General features: G+C 41.3%; 2 protein-coding genes across 2 annotated transcripts in view; one reads left to right on the top strand and one right to left on the bottom strand.

Annotated features, from left to right (window-relative positions):
* RFX6 (regulatory factor X6) overlaps window positions 1-2,166 on the bottom strand; it is a 130,472-nt gene extending 128,306 nt beyond the window's left edge. The window contains exon 1 of the mRNA XM_067011707.1: window positions 1,600-2,166. The gene's annotated coding sequence lies outside the window, so the exon portion shown is untranslated. The remainder of the gene's footprint in view (window positions 1-1,599) is intronic.
* Window positions 69-16,611, top strand: FAM162B (family with sequence similarity 162 member B). The gene is made up of 6 exons (XM_067011198.1): window positions 69-137; window positions 1,997-2,114; window positions 2,266-2,374; window positions 5,679-5,787; window positions 8,092-8,247; window positions 16,504-16,611. Exons 1-6 carry the CDS (start codon window positions 69-71, stop codon window positions 16,525-16,527), a joined length of 585 nt encoding a protein of 194 aa, XP_066867299.1. The 3' UTR covers window positions 16,528-16,611.
* Window positions 16,612-16,897: the final 286 nt, after the last annotated feature.

Below are 16,897 nucleotides of genomic sequence, written 5' to 3'. Positions count from 1 at the left end.
TAGCTCTATGGGTATTTTCAGTGATGTGAAGAAAACTAAAATATTAAAGGAGAAAACACATTTGAATAATGGGAGAATTTTCAAGTAGCATATTCCTGCAACCATCAAATATTATCTATGGCAACATACTTTTTCAGGTAGGAATTCATTCTGTTCATCATGCAGCATGTCCTCAAATAGTCAATCTTTTCTTAAACTAGCCCAGATAGAGTCTATTTCATTATTGAAGCTTTTCATTCATTTTTTCCTCTCTTTAACGGATTAAAATTAAGTATCTACTAAGTGCCAATGTTTCAGCTACACCCTTAGGGAGCTCATTGCCTCCTACAGTTCCCTACAAGAGATTTTATGAATTAAGATGCCCTTGTGTTTGGGGACTAGTTAAAGAATGTGAAGGGAAAGAAACATCTTTGAAGTGTTATTAATGTACCAGGCACATTTAGAGGGGCATCTCTAACCATCCTTTTTAAATAGCGTCCACCCCATGCCTGGTTACTTTTTTTCATCCTGCTTTTTTTTTTTCTTCATCTACTAATCCCCACTTGACATTGTTCACTGCTCTATGCCCAGCTCTGAGAAGTCGCTGGCATAGAGTAGGGATTTTTGTAGTTGTTGCATGAATGAACTTGAAAGGAAGAACTCTTATTTTACAAATGAGACCAAGAAAAATGACTTAAATGATCTGCTTAAAATTGTGCAACCCTTAAATCACAAATTAGGGGTTTAAACCTCAGTGTGAAGGCAAAGCTCATGGTTCCTTCTATAACTGTATCTCTAAATGCATATTTCTTTACTGAGATATGATTCTGTCTTCTCTTGTTAAAACGCCATTATGTGAAAGACGCAGAGTTACAGAGATCTTGCCTTCAAGGGCCTGACAGTGTAGTTAGGAAGGAAAGAAATAAGTGGGGATCCAACTAAAAGTAGGGCAGGGCTTCCCTGGTGGCGCAGTGGTTGAGAATCCGCCTGCCGATGCAGGGAACACGGGTTCGTGCCCTGGTCCGGGAAGATCCCACATGCCGCGGAGCAACTAACCCCGTGAGCCATGGCCGCTAGGCCTGCGCGTCCGGAGCCTGTGCTCCGCAACAGGAGAGGCCACTGCAGTGAGAGGCCCGCATACCGCAAAAAAAAAAAAAAAAAAAAAAAAAAAGTAGGGCAGTGTCTGTGTTGGGAAGGGACCTCAGAGACAGTAAGGAGGAGGGTGCACTAGTCTGGGGGCTGGGTCCTGGAGAGCACTTTAACTTGGCTGGGGTCTGTTGTCCCCGGCACGTGAGGAAGTAGAATAGGTAGATTGCTTCAGAGGAGCCAGCTTTCTTACAAGCCCTTTTTCTCTGAGTTCCTGTTCCCATTTAGATACCAGAGAAAAGTGGATTCTGCCCTCTTTTGGAGAGGGAAGACAGAAAAAAAGCTCATTTTGAAGGGAGTTTGAAGAGTCTGTGGTCTAAGAAATAAAGAGGTGGAGAAAACCAGTGGTAGGAACTGAGGTTGTTTTACCTGGAAACGAGAAAAGGACGGGAGTGGAGAGTGGGGTGAGGAGCTAACTTCAAAACACCTCTTCACGGGAAAAATCAGAAGTTCGTTGAAAGTCCTGACACTTACTTGGTAAACATCTGAAGCGACCTGAACTTGAAGGCCTGACTGTTGCCCTTCTCCGGAGAGGGTTTAGATTTATTCTCTTGGGCACCAAACAGTGGAACCTAAAAAGCTCTGACGGAAACTCGTCTCTACTCCACACGAAGAAACGCCTTGAACACGAGCGGCGCGTAGCTGCCGCAGGAGGAAAGTAGTCCCGCCGTCATGTAGCTCCCGGGCCCCGCCTGGCGACCGACTCAGCCCCCGTCCCGGGTCGCCGGCTGGGGGCGGAGGCCGGGAGCCCAGGGGTCGCACGACAGACTCCGGCTGCGCATCCGGGACTCCCCTGGAGGCTGCGCGGGGCGGGGCAGGCGTCCCGGGAGCTCGGTGCCTGGCTCCGGCTGGGTGGCGGCAGGGGTAACAGGGCGCAGCATGCTCTCCGCCGTCGGGCGCGCCCCCAGAAGCCGCGCGGCAGCTCGTCACGTCTCTCCGGCCTCCCGGTAACCCCCAGTACTCTGGCGGCTCGGAGCCCCCAGGTTCCTGTGAGCAGGGACTGGGAACGGCCTGGGAGGGAGGGGTCCGCGGAGGGGCGGGCGAGGAGCCGGGGCTGGGGGAGGGAGGCGTGAGCGTGCCCTGGTCTCTGTGCCGTCGGTCTCTCGGTGCCTCCGTACATCCCTGTCGCTGTCGCAGCAGGGAAGGCCCATAGGGTCCCCGCCGAGCACAAGCCGTCGCAATTCGACAGGAAAATCCTGCTGTGGACCGGGCGTTTCACAACGATGGAGGAGATCCCGCCTCGGATTCCGTAAGTGTGGCCTGTGCCCGGCCCGGGTTGCGTGCTCCCGGCAGGGTCGGCGCCGGGCCTGGGGGGCTCGGGGGTCCATCCACTTCCCGACCTCTGCGCACCCTGGAGCGGAGGCGGCCGCGGAGCCACACAGGTCTTCACAGTAATACCTACCACCTTAAGGAATTTACCCACGTCCCCCGAGTGCGGTTAAATGCCAGGCTCCATGATTGGGCTGTGGGAGCTAAGCTAAGCTTACAGGGAGATTCTTGAAGTCAGGTGAAAATCCAGAAGTTCAGTGGGCACTTCCACCGTCGCTCAGATACCCGCCCCCAGCGAGCTCCGGGCCATGAGACAGCGGAGTATACTTAGGCCAAACAGAACGCACCGGCCTTGCGTGCACCCGGGTGGCCGAGAGGGAGAGGGGCTCTGGCCTGGGAGGGGAGGGGTGGCGGAGGGTGGCTCCCTGAAGCACCCAAGGAAGCATCATGGCTCGAGAGGTGGCTAGAGAGTCTCTGGGAAGAAGCCACATCCATGTGACCTCTTCTGGGGTGGGAGATGCCTGGTGTACGCGGTCCTGCAGTCCTCTGAGTACGGGTTTACTCGGACTGGGACCCACGACACATGAGCGTCGCTGGCCTCTTCATCATCCCAAACCCAGGACAGAGATTCGCTTGATAAAACTTAAGCTGACAACTTCAACTCCAGGGTAAATGTAATACGTTTTTTAAAAAAAAAAAAAAAATGTAAATGTAACCTGTTAAAACCATCTTTCTACAGCTTCAGTTTATGCAAAGCCCAAAAATCTTCTGGGAACTTTACAAGGCAGTGGTTACAAGGGGAAGGAAGGAAACTAAGGATAACATCAATCTACTACTTTTTAAACTGATCTTTTAAAAAACGGGAGACTAGAACTGTAAAATCAAATAAAGATTTCAGATGTTCAAATATTATATTTATATGATGTAATCAATGCCTATTAGAATGGATAGTGGAAACTTGGCCTACATCTTGTTCTGTGCATATTGCCTACACTTTTATTGATTGTTAATTTATTATTTACCAAAAGCATCTCAAATAAATAGAAAACAAAATATGGTGGGAAATGTTCATTCAATAATGAATTCTCAAACATTTTTATTCCTTTCTTGTATCAAGTTACTTAATGAGGAATGAACATGGAATTTGAATTCTGTTTTCAGCATTTATTCAACCACGAAGATGTTTTTTAATATTATAAAGCAAATTTTGTTTTCCTTGAGATCTATAGGCTCTAAACTAAAGACTTAGCCCAAAGAAGAAATTAGCCCCAGAAAAGCTTAAAAAGACCATCCTCAGTGTTTTTGGATTTTTGAATTCTAGGGCTACACAACAGAGTAATCAAAAATGTAAAGAACCTGCATTATTGTAAATTAATGCTTGTCAAGAGAACCTAGATCCATTTTAACATGGCTATATATGTGGAGACCCATTTTACAGAAATAATTTCCCCAGGATCACAGTCAAAAGAAATATTATAGGGCTTCCCTGGTGGCGCAGTGGTTAAGAATCCGCCTGCCAATGCAGGGGACACGGGTTGGAGCCCTGGTCTGAGAAGGTCCCACATGCGGCGGAGCAACTGGGCCCGTGTGCCACAACTACTGAATCCCGCGTGCCTGGAGCCCATGCACCGCAACGAGAAGCCCATGCATCGCAGCAAAAAGTAGCCCTGGATCACCACAACTAGAGAAAGCATGCACGCAGCAATGAAGACCCAACGCAGCCAAAATAAAATAAAATAAAAAGAAATATTATAAGCAGAAGAATTTAACTTTGAGCAAGGTGCCTAGGAAAAGTATTGTAGTTTTGGGTTGAAAACATGAAAGTATTTGAATATTTTATTATTTTCTATAATTTTTTAAAAGCATTGCTATTTAGGAGAGCTATGCCTCCTAACTAAGTGTTAGATTTACAATATTAACAGCTTTCACTTTTATGCTTTTAATGGACATATAATTAAGTGACCTATAATTTTTGGACCGTACACTAATGATATTTAATAATGACTGTACTTTTTCTTTTCTTTTCAGTGTTAAACTAATTTACACTAATGATATTTAATAATGACTGTACTTTTTCTTTTCTTTTCAGTGTTAAACTAATTTGTTATAGCTGTTCAAAGCCAGATGGATGGGTAAAAAAGATCAGATCTTTCAGGTTCCATCTGGAACAAAAGTCAACAACAAGTATAATCTAATAATGTGCTAAAATTCACCTGTTTGCAACTACCTTAAAACTTACATTAATCTGCCTAAAATCTGAGGAAAGCAGGCTAGATATTGGTTTTCTGTGTTCTTTCAACTAGTAGAAAGTTAAAGAAAAAATTTTTCATTTTTAAGAAGAATTGCAAATTGTCTTCCTGGAATTCTTTTTTTATGTGACTACATTCTATTTAAACTTGACAAAGATAAAAAATACTGCTGAATACATTCTCAAAAGTCATTCTTTAATTATATGTATTTATAAACTGCCATTTCATATTACTGCAAATTGTTAAAATTTATTTTATCAGAAAGGCCTACAGGCATGATTACTTTTGTAACACTACTTTGCTAAAATCTGGACAACTTGCATATAACTTTATTAATAAATAAGACTATGCAATATTCAAGTAAGCATATAAAATTTCAGAATAATAAGAAGAAAATGAAGGTGTGTTTATCTTTTCTTCAACAAATTACTGTGATTTTGATCACTTCTTTTGAAAACTTCATGCAGAAGCCACGAAGGAAACACCCTTTCCCTAATACACGTTCTCACAAAATATATAACGTATAATAGCAGTATATTATACAAAATATATAATAGTCTCTTTAATGGAGTCAGGATGGGAGGGGGCAAGAAGAGATTAGGAGGCTAGTGAAAAACCAAAATGAAGAAAATAAGTTTTCAAAAACAACCTGTTCAAAACTGAAAACAAAGCCCACTTAATAACACAGGGGCCAAATGAACATGAGTCATAGACATACATAGGCATTAATTCTTACTTTTATCCCAGTCAGTGAAACAAAAATGATGGAGAGTCAGGTCATAATCTCTAGTAGTTATATTTTGAACAGTTAGAAACTAAATATACTGCATTGTCATTTCATAGTGGCTAACATTATTTAGGACCTGTTAACTTGAAATCGGTAAGATAACGCGCTAGCATTTGGAAATCTTTCACATATGCCATTTGCATTCAGGGACATTTTTGGAATATTTACATAAAAAATCATTGTTTATTATGCCAGTCGGAAAACCATATTGCTTTAATATAATTAACAGAATACACATCTTGGTTTAGGCCAGAAATGATAGATGCTGCAAGAAACAAAGCACGAGTGAAAGCTTGCTACATAATGATTGGACTCACAATCATCACCTGCTTTGCAGTGATAGCGTCAGCCAAAAGGGTGAGTACCTCTTTAAAGTAAAGATAGACTTGTGAATTTTAAGAAGGATTATGAGCTTTGTTCTCCTTTGGGGGATTATTGCTGTTTTCTCAATGTAAGAACAATTTCATCTCAGACACCTTGAGCCACCTGCATATATTTATCATACTGGAAACAGCATTGTTCATGGAAATTTGAGTCAAGAAATTAACTATATGGACAGGAGGGACAAAAGTTTGTTTCCATTTATAAGATAAGCAAAACCAAAAATAACAGTTTATAACATGGTTAAAATCTGCACAGGAAGAACTTTGTTGTATGAAAGTTATCCAGACTACATCATTTCTTAAATCATGAACTCAGTTAGCTATTGCATAGAATCATGACATAGTTAGAAGTGCAAAAGTTGGAAATGATGACCAAGGCAGGCTAGTTTGCCTGTATCCTGTGTATAAGCCCTTTCCTTGTCATCTCCAATATGTAGTTTCTAGAGGGGAATTAAGAGCTAATTACTATCTAATTTTGCTTCTTGCTTCCCCAAATTCTTTCATCTGCTGATCACTTTTTACCATGAAGAGCAGCCCCACAAATATTGGGAGATATCTGATACATCTCTGTGAGTCATCTTTTCTCTACTCTTAATTTCTCCATCCCTGACAACTTTCCTCTATTTTGAGCTCTCCTCTGGACACACTCCAGTTTATCAGTGTCCCTCTTCATTGTGATACCTGCAACTGAGTCCCTTGGAGTGTGATTATAACTTCTTTGTTTTTGAACACTGCATTTTAGTAACACAGCCAGAGATGGAAATAGATTTTGGCAGCCACATCACACAGAATAGTTTGCCTGGATCCATCTTCAATCTCTAGGCACATTTCGCCAATGACCATTCTGCCTAGTCCTATGATCCTGCTCTTCTTTACTTCTCAGGTTTTCAAGAGTATTTGAGCCCAATAATTCACACACGGACTGGGTCTTCTGAGCTTACTGATGTTATATACATGTCTACTCATTTCTGTTGGCTCGGCAAAGAGCTTATGCTTTGAAATCAAATGGAAAATTTCTTAAATGTTTGCTGGGCTGAACACTTAAACATAGACGTAAAGAAATTCAGTCATATCTTGTTTTAACCTATCCTAGATAAAATGACTGTCTACCCAGTTGGTGATTCTCTAGCTCCTAAATGACAAATTGGATTTTTTTTTTTTTTTTTTTTTTTTTTTGTGGTATGCGGGCCTCTCACTGTTGTGGCCTCTCCCGTTGCGGAGCACAGGCTCCGGACGCGCAGGCCTAGCGGCCATGGCTCACGAGCTTAGGTGCTCCGCGGCATGTGGGATCTTCCCGGACCAGGGCACGAACCCGTGTCTCCTGCATCGGCAGGCGGATTCTCAACCACTGCGCCACCAGGGAAGCCCGACAAATTGGATTTTGATACTACCTGGACCCTCCGTGTTTCATACCATCTTCCCTTGGTTCCTTATGCTTCAGCCACACTATTTCTTTTTCATTTTTTAATGCATCAGACCCTTTATTCTCTCTAGGCTTTCCTTCCTTCTCTCGGCCTTACTGTAGCTGACTCATTCTCATTCTTCTCAGTGAGAGCTTCTGTGACCACCCCATCTGAAATAGCCTTGCTCAGGTACTCACTATTTTATTATCTTTCCAACTGCTCATGAGTAAGTCGTTATATACCAGCAATCCTGTTGACTCCACTTAAGACTATATGCACAATTGGACCACTCCTCACCACCTCTCTTGATAATCACCCTGGTCTGAAATAACCACCATCTGTTGCCTAGTTTATTTTAGTATCTTTTAAAGGGTCTCACTCTGTCTCTCTTGCCTGTCTCCAATTCACCTTTCATTTTGAATAATTAATGCACGTACCCTAAATAAGGTGGTGTCATATAGAGATGGAGAAATGTTTAGCAATTTGAGACGTATTTGGGGGTCAAAAGGATAGAATTTTGTGGTAAATTCAATGTGGGAAGAGGAGAGAAAAAGGAAGAATGACATCAAAAAGCCTGGGTTTTTGCTTTGAGCACCTAGATGGATGGTGCTGCCATTTGTTGAGATGTCTAAGGCTGAGGAAAGAACTGATAGGCATGACAGGCAAAATATGTCAAGTCCTCTATTTCGGATATACTGAATGTGAGATGCATGTTAGACTTCCATCAGTATCTATTTTTATTTTTTCTGCTAAGGACTTTGTATGTTCTTCAGTCTGAGGACCCATAGCTTTCCTCACTTCTGAAAAAGTCTAAGCTGTTATCACTTCAAACATGGCCTCTTTCTCCATTCTGACTATTCTTCCTACCTGTTAAGAATATACATTGCAGGGGAGCCCTTCAAGATGGCAGAGGAGTAAGACGTGGAGATCACCTTCCTCCCCACGAATACATCAAAACTACATCTACATGTGGAACGACTCCTACAGAACACCTACTGAATGCTGGCAGAAGACCTCAGGCCTCCCAAAAGGCAAGAAACTCCCCCATGTACCTGGTAGGGCAAAAGAAAAAAGAAACAACAGAGACAAAAGAATAGGGACGGGACCTGCACCAGTGAGCATGAGCTGTGAAGGAGGAAAGGTTTCCACACCCTAGGAAGCCCCTTCACTGGTGGAGATGGAGGGTGGGCGGGGGGGGGGGGGGAAGCTTTGGAGCCACGGAGGAGAAAGCAGCAATAGGGGTGCAGAGGGCAAAGCGGAGAGATGCCTGCTCAGGTGATCAGTGCCGACCAGCACTCACCAGCCTAAGACACTTGTCTGCTCACCCCCCGGGGCAGGTGGGGGCTGGGAGCTGAGGCTCGAGCTTCGGAGGTCAGATCCCAGGGAGAGGACTGGGGTTGACTGCGTGAACACAGCCTGAAGGGGGCTAGTGCACCACAGCTAGCCGGGAGGGAATCCGGGAAAAACTCTGGAATTGCCTAAGAGGCAAGAGAGCATTGTTTTGGGGTGCGCGAGGAGAGGAGATTCAGAAAACTGCCTAAACGAGCTCCAGAGACGGGCGCGAGCCGCGGCTATCAGCACAGACACCAGAGACGGGCATGAGACACTAAGACTGCTGCTGCAGCCACCAAGAAGCCTGTGTGCAAGCACAGGTCACTATCCTAACCTCCCCTCCTGGGAGCCTGTGAAGCCTGCCACTGCCAGGGTCCTGTGATCCAGGGACAACTTCTCCGGGAGAGCACACCATGCGCCTCAGGCTGTTGCAATGTCATGCTGACCTCTGCCACCGCAGGCTCACCCTGCATTCCTTACCCCTTCCTCCCCCCAGCCTGAGTGAGCCAGAGCCCCCAGATCAGCTGCTCCTTTATCCCATCCTGTCTGAGCGAAGAACAGGCGCCCTCAGGTGACCTACACACAGAGGCGGAGCCAGATCCAAAGCTGAACCCCAGGAGCTGTGGGAACAAAGAAGAGAAAGGGAAATCTCTCCCATCAGCCTCAGGAGCAGCAGATTAAATCTCCACAATCAACTTCATGTACCCTGCGTCTGTGGAATACCTGAATACACAACGAATCATCCCAAAGTTGAGGCGGTGGACTTTGGGAGCAACTGTAGACTCGGGGTTTGCTTTCTGCATCTAATTTGTTTCTGGTTTTATGTTTATCTTAGTTTAGTATTTAGAGCTTATTATCATTGGTAGATTTGTTTATTGATTTGATTCCTTTTTTAAAAAAAAATATGTATTTTTTCCTTTTTCTCTTTTTGTGAGTGTGTATATGTATGCTTCTTTGTGTGATTTTGACTGTATAGCTTTGCTTTTGCCATTTGCCCTAGGGTTCTGTCTGTTGTTATTATTATTTTTTGCATAGTTTTTAGCACTTGTTATCATTGGTGGATTCGTTTTTTGGTTTGGTTGCTCTCTTCTTTCTTTCTTTTTTGAATTACTTTTTTATTTTTAATAATAATATTTATTTTTTATTTTAATAACTATTTTATTTTTTCTTTCTTTTTCTTTCTTTCTTTCTTCTTTCTTTCTTTCTTTCTTCCTTCCTTCCTTCCCTTTCTTTCTTTCTCTTTTCTTTTTTCTTTTCTTTTCTTTTTTTCTCTTTTCTTTCTCCCTTTTCTTCTGAGCCGTGTGGCTGACAGTGTTTTGTGCTCCGGCCAGATGTCAGGCCTGAGCCTCTGAGGTGGGAGAGCCAAGTTCAGGACATTGGTCCACCAAAGACCTCCCAGCTCCATGTAATATCAAATGGCAAAACCTCTCCCAGAGATCTCCGTCTCGGCACTAAGAGCCAGATCCACTCAACAACCAGCAGGCTACAGTGCTGGACACCCTATGACAAACAACTAGCAAGACAGGAACACAACCCCATCCATTAGCAGAGAGGCTGCTTAAAATCATGATAAGGTCACAGACACACAAAAACACACCTCCGGACACGGTCCTGCTCACCAGATAGACAAGATCCAGCCTCATTCACCAGAACACAGGCACCAGGAAGCTGACACAACCACTGAACCAACCTTACCCAATGGGGGCAGACACCAAAAACAACGGGAACTACGAACCTGCAGCCTGCAAAAAAGGAGACCCCAAACACAGTAAGTTAAGCAAAATGAGAAGACAGAGAAATACACAGCAGATGAAGGAGCAAGGTAATAACCCACCAGAAAAAACAAATGAACAGGAAATAGGCTGTCTACCTGAAAAAGAATTCAGAATAATAATAGTAAAGATGATCCAAAATCTTGGAAATAGAATGGAGAAAATACAAGAAACGTTTAACAAGGACCTAGAAGACCTAAACAGCAAACAAACAATGATGAACAACACAGTAAATGAAATTAAAAATTCTCTAGAGGGAATCAATAGCAGAATAACTGAGGCAGAAGAACGGATAAGTGACCTGGAAGATAAAATAGTGGAAATAACTACCACAGAGCAGAAAAAAGAAAAAAGAATGAAAAGAATTGAGAACGGTCTCAGAGACCTCTGGGACAACATTAAATGCACCAACATTCAAATTATAGGTGTTTCAGAAGAAGAAGAGAAAAAGAAAGGGACCGAGAAAATATTTGAAGAGGTTATAGTCAAAAATTCCCTAATATGGGAAAGGAAATAGTCAAGTCCAGGAAGCGCAGAGAGTCCCATACAGGATAAATCCAAGGAGAAACACACCAAGGCACATATTAATTAAACTATCAAAAATTAAATACAAAGAAAAAGTATTAAAAGCAGCAAGGGAAAAGCAACAGATAACATACAAGGGAATCACCATAAGTTTAACAGCTGATCTTTCAGCAGAAACTCTGTAAGCCAGAAGGGAGTGGCAGAACATATTTAAAGTGATGAAAGGGAAAAACCTATAAGCAAGATTACCCAGCAAAAATCTCATTCAGATTCGATGGAGAAATTAAAACCTTTACAGACAAGCAAAAGCTACGAGAATCAGCACCACCAAACCAGCTTTACAACAAATGCTAAAGGAACTTCTCGAGGCAGGAAACACAAGAGAAAGAAAAGACCTACAATAACAAACCCAAAACAATTAAGAAAATGGTAATAGGAACACACATATCGATAACTACCTTAAATGTAAATGGATTAAATGCTCCAACCAAAAGACATAGACTGGCTGAATGGATACAGAAACAAAACTTGTATATATGCTGCCTGCAAGAGACCCACTTCAGACCTAGGGACACATACAGACTGAAAGTGAGGGTATGGAAGAAGATATTCCATGCAAATGGAAATCAAAAGAAAGCTGGAGTAGCAATTCTCATACCACACGAAATAGACTTTAAAATACAGACTATTACAAGAGACAAAGAAGGACACTACATAATGATCAAGGGATCAATCCAAGAAGAAGATATAACAATTGTAAATATTTATGCACCCAACATAGGAGCACCTCAATACATAAGGCAAACAGCCATAAAAGGGGAAATCAACAGTAACACAATAATAGTAGGGGACTTTAACCCCCCACTTTCATCAATGGACAGATCACCCAAAATGAAAATAAATAAGGAAACACAAGTTTTAAATGATACATTAAACAAGATGGACTTAATTGTTATTTATAGGACATTCCATCCCAAAACAACAGAATACACTTTCTTCTCAAGTGCAAATGGAACATTCTCCAGGATAGATCATATCTTGGGTCACAAGACAAGCCTTGGTAAATTTAAGAAAATTGAAATGGTATCAAGTACCTTTTCCGACCACAAGGCTATGAGACTAGATATCACTTACAGGAAAAAATCTGTAAAAAATACAAACACATGGAGACTAAACAATATGCTACTAAATAACCAAGAGATCACTGATGAAATCAAAGAGGAAATCAAAAAATACCGAGAAACAAATGACAATGAAAACACGACAGCCCAAAACCTATGAGATGCAGCAAAAGCAGTTCTGAGAAGGAAGTTTATAGCAATAGAATCCTACCCCAAGAAACAAGAAACATCTCTAATAACCTAACCTTACACTTAAAGCAATTAGAGAAAGAAGAACAAAAAACCCCAAAGTTAGCAGAAGGAAAGACATCATAAGGATCAGATCAGAAATAAATGAAATGAAGGAAACAGCAGTTAAGATCAATAAAACTAAAAGCTGATTCTTTGAGAAGATAAACAAAATTAATAAACCATTAGCCAGACTCATCTAAAAAAAAAAAGAGAGAAAACTCAAGTCAATAGAATTAGAAATGATAAAGGAGAAGTAACAACTGACACTCCAGAGATACAAAGGATCATGAGAGATTACTACAAGCAACTACATGCCAATAAAATGGACAACTGGGAAGAAATGGACAAATTCTTAGAAAAGCACAACCTTCCAAGACTGAACCAGGAAGAAATAGAAAATATAAACAAACAAATCACAAGCACTGAAATTGAAACTGTGATTAAAAATCTTCCAACAAACAAAAGCCCAGGACCAGATGGCTTCACAGGCAAATTCTATCAAATATTTAGGGAAGAGCTAACACCTATCCTTCTCAAACTCTTCCAAAATATAGCAGAGGGAGGAACACTCCCAAACTCATTCTACGAGGCCACCATCACCATGATACCAAAACCAGACAGATGTCACAAAAAAAAAAAAAAAACTACAGGCCAATATCACTGATGAGCATAGATGCAAAAATCCTCAACAAAATACTAACAAACAGAATCCAACAATGCATTAAAAGGATCATACACCATGATCAAGTGGGGTTTATCCCAAGAATGCAAGGATTCTTCAATATACACAAATCAATCAATGTGATAAACCATAGTAACAAATTGAAGGAGAAATGCCATATGATCATCTCAATAGATGCAGAAAAAGCTTTTGACAAAACTCAACATGCATTTATGATAAAAACCCTCCAGAAAGTAGGCATAGAGGGAACTACCTCAACATAATAAAGGCCATATAAGACAAACCCACAGCCAACATCGTTCTCAATGGTGAAAAACTGAAACCATTTCCACTAAGATCAGGAACTAGACAAGGTTGCCCATTCTCAGGTCTATTATTCAACCTAGTTTTGGAATTTTTAGCAACATCAATCAGAGAAGAAAGAAATAAAAGGAATCCAAATCAGAAAAGAAGAAATAAAACTGTCACTGTTTGCAGATGATATGATACTATACATAGTGAATCCTAAAGATGCTACCAGAAAACTACTAGAGCTAATCAATGAATTTGGTAAAGTTGCAGGATACAAAATTAATGCACAGAAATCTCTTGAATTCCTATACACTAATGATGAAAAATCTGAAAGAGAACTTAAGGAAACACTCCCATTTACCACTGCAACAAAAAGAATAAAATACCTAGGAATAAACCTACTTAAGGAGACAGAAGACCTGTATGCAGAAAACTAGAAAACACTGATGAAAGAAATTAAAGATGATACAAACAGATGGAGAGATGTACCATGTTTTGGGTTGGAAGAATCAACATTGTGAAAATGACTATACTACCCAAAGCAATCTACAGATTCAATGCAATCCCTATCAAACTACCAATGGCATTTTTCACAGAACTAGAACAAAAAATTTCACCATTTGTATGGAAACACAAAAGACCCCGAATAGCCAAAACAACCTTGAGAAAGAAAAACGTAGCTGGAGGAATCATGGTCCCTGACTTCAGACTATACTACAAGACAGTATGGTACTGGCACAAAAACAGAAATATAGATCAATGGAACAGGATAGAAAGCCCAGAGATAAACCCACACACCTATGGTCACCTTATCTTTGATAAAGGAGACAAGAATATACAATGGAGAAAAGACAGTCTCTTCAATAAGTGGTGCTAGAAAAATTGGACAGCTACATGTAAAAGAATGAAATTAGAACACTGCCTAACACCATACACAAAAAATAAACTCAAAATGGATTAAAGACCTAAATGTAAGGTCAGACACTATAAAACTCTTAGAGGAAAACATAGGCAGAACACTCTATGACATAAATCACAGCAAGATCCTTTTTGACTCACCTCCTAGAGAAATGGAAATAAAAACAAAAATAAACAAATGGGACCTAATGAAACTTAAAACTTTTTGCACAGCAAAGGAAACCATAATCAAGATGAAAAGACCACCCTCAGAATGGGAGAAAATATTTGCAAACAAAGCAATTGACAAAGGATTATCTCCAAAATATACAAGCAGCTCATGCAGCTCAATATCAAAAAAACAAACAACCCAGTCCAAAAATGGGCAGAAGACCTAAATAGACATTCTTCCAAAGAAGATATACAGATTGCCAACAAACACATGAAAGGATGCTCAACATCACTAATAATTAGCAAACTGCAAATCAAAACTACAATGAGGTATCACCTCACACTGGTCAGAATGGCCATCATCAAAAAATCTACAAACAATAAATGCTGGGGAGGGTGTGGAGAAAAGGGAACCCTCTTGCACTGTTGGCAGGAATGTAAATTGATACAACCACTATGGAGAACAGTACGGAGGTTCCTTTAAAAACTAAAAATAGGGCTTCCCTGGTGGCTCAGTGGTTGAGGGCCTGCCTGCCAATGCAGGGCATGCAGGTTCGTGCCCCAGTCCGGGAGGGTCCCACGTGCTGCGGAGCAGCTAGGCCCGTGGGCTGTGGCCGCTGGGCCTGGATGTCCGGAGCCTGTGCTCCGCGACGGGGGAGGCCACAGCAGTGAGAGGCCCACGTACCGCAAAAAAAAAAAAAAAAAAAAAAAGCCTGAAAATAGAACTACCATATGACCCAGCAATCTCACTACTGGGCATATACCCTGAGAAAATCATAATTCAAAAAGAGTCATATACCACAATGTTCATTGCAGCTCTATTTACAATAGCCAGGACATGGAAGCAACCTAAGTGTCCATCGACAGATGAATGGATAAAGAAGATGTGGCACATATATACAATGGAATATTACTCAGCCATAAAAAGAAATGAAATTGAGGCAGCTGGACCTAGAGACTGTCATGTAGAGTAAAGTAAGTCAGAAAGAGAAAAACAAATACCATAAACTAACACATATATATGGAATCTAAAAAAAAAAAAATGGTACTGATGAACCTAGTTGCAGGACAGAAATAAAGATGTAGAGAATGGACTTGAGGACATGGGGAGGGGGAAGGGTAATCTGGGATGAAGTGAGAGAGTGGCATGGACATATATCCAGTACCAAATGTAAAATAGATAGGTAATGGGAAGCAGCCGCATAGCACAGGGAGATCAGCTCTGTGCTTTGTGTCCACCTAGATGGGTGGGATAGGGAAAGTGGGAGGGAGACACAAGAGGGAGGGGATATGGAGATATATGTATATGTATAGCTGATGCACTTTGTTATACAGCAGCAACTAACACAACATTGTAAAGCAATTATACTCCAATAAAGATATTAAGAAAAAATGAGCTCATAATACTCTAAAATATAGCCACTTATTAGTTGTATGATTGTGGACGAGTCATTTATCCCCCTTGGTATCTCAGTATCCTGATGTGAAAAAAAAAAGAATATATTTTGGAAGTTCTAATTCTGTCCTCCGTGTCTCTTAACTGCTCTTTTCTGTTTTTTGCACCTTTATCTCTGTGCTGCATTTAGATTATTTCCTCGGGTCTATTTTCTAGCTAGCGTTCTTTCCTCCTGATCATAATGCTAATTATCTTTTCTTTTCACAGGTAAATTTTTCCCCAGATAAATGCCTAGTTTCCTTGCCATTTCCTCTGGCTGGTGAGAGGAGTTTTAGTCATTTCACAGAAATACCTCAGCTCTGTGCCCAAGATCCAAATCCTGAACACACCTGTTAGTGTAGAGATTCAACTCCCAGCCCACAGCTGTTGAAGCCAATATTTTCCCCTAATGTCCCCGTTTGAAGCCATTTCCTTCTATCCTGGCTTCAGTCCTTCTCATTCCCCAGCAATTCATGACTTTTTCGTTCTTTCCATGTCTGGTACCTGAGGATTTCCCTTTCTTGAATTTGAGCTTCATTAAGTATTTGAAAATATATTTGTTAACTTTTTATCCAACAAATATATCTATGTGTGCCAAGAGAAGGTGAGGGCAGATTTTTGATATCAGCTGTCCTGTTGACTGGAACTCTAGCAACTGAAGTAAATTTTTTTACTGTACCAAAGGATCATTTTTCTCAAATGCTATGTGTGACAGATGCTTTAAGTTACTGTTCTCCTTTTCATAGAGTCTTTCCTATGTTTCTCTATGTAAAACACAAATTCTTCCAGAGCGTCAAAATGCTTTGCTTTTTATTTGCTTGTTTCTGCAGGCTGCAGAACGACATGAATTTTAACAAGTTGGAACCTGGCAAAGAAGGCAAAGTGGCGTGAAGAAGCTGCGTTGGCTGCACAGGGCAAGGCTAAATGATAGTCTAACTGACAAAGTGATCATCTGGCCATCATCACTGTTGTCAGCAACGATAAAAGATAGGTAAAAGATACTATTTAACAAAATACTTGCCAAGGTTTTATTTTGGTAACAAGAACCACAAGTCTTTTATTTCTACTTTTTAGTAAACTTTTATTGAAGTATAACATACATTCAGAGAGTGCACAAAGTGTATACAGCTTGATAGATTTTTTTTGTGTGCGGTAAGCGGGCCTCTCACTGCGGTGGCCTCTCCCGTTGCGGAGCACAGGCTCTGGACACACAGGCTCAGAGGC

This window comes from Kogia breviceps, chromosome 13 (genome assembly GCF_026419965.1).
Source record: "Kogia breviceps isolate mKogBre1 chromosome 13, mKogBre1 haplotype 1, whole genome shotgun sequence".
NCBI lineage: Eukaryota > Metazoa > Chordata > Mammalia > Artiodactyla > Physeteridae > Kogia > Kogia breviceps.
This window is presented reverse-complemented; position numbering and strand designations above follow the sequence as displayed.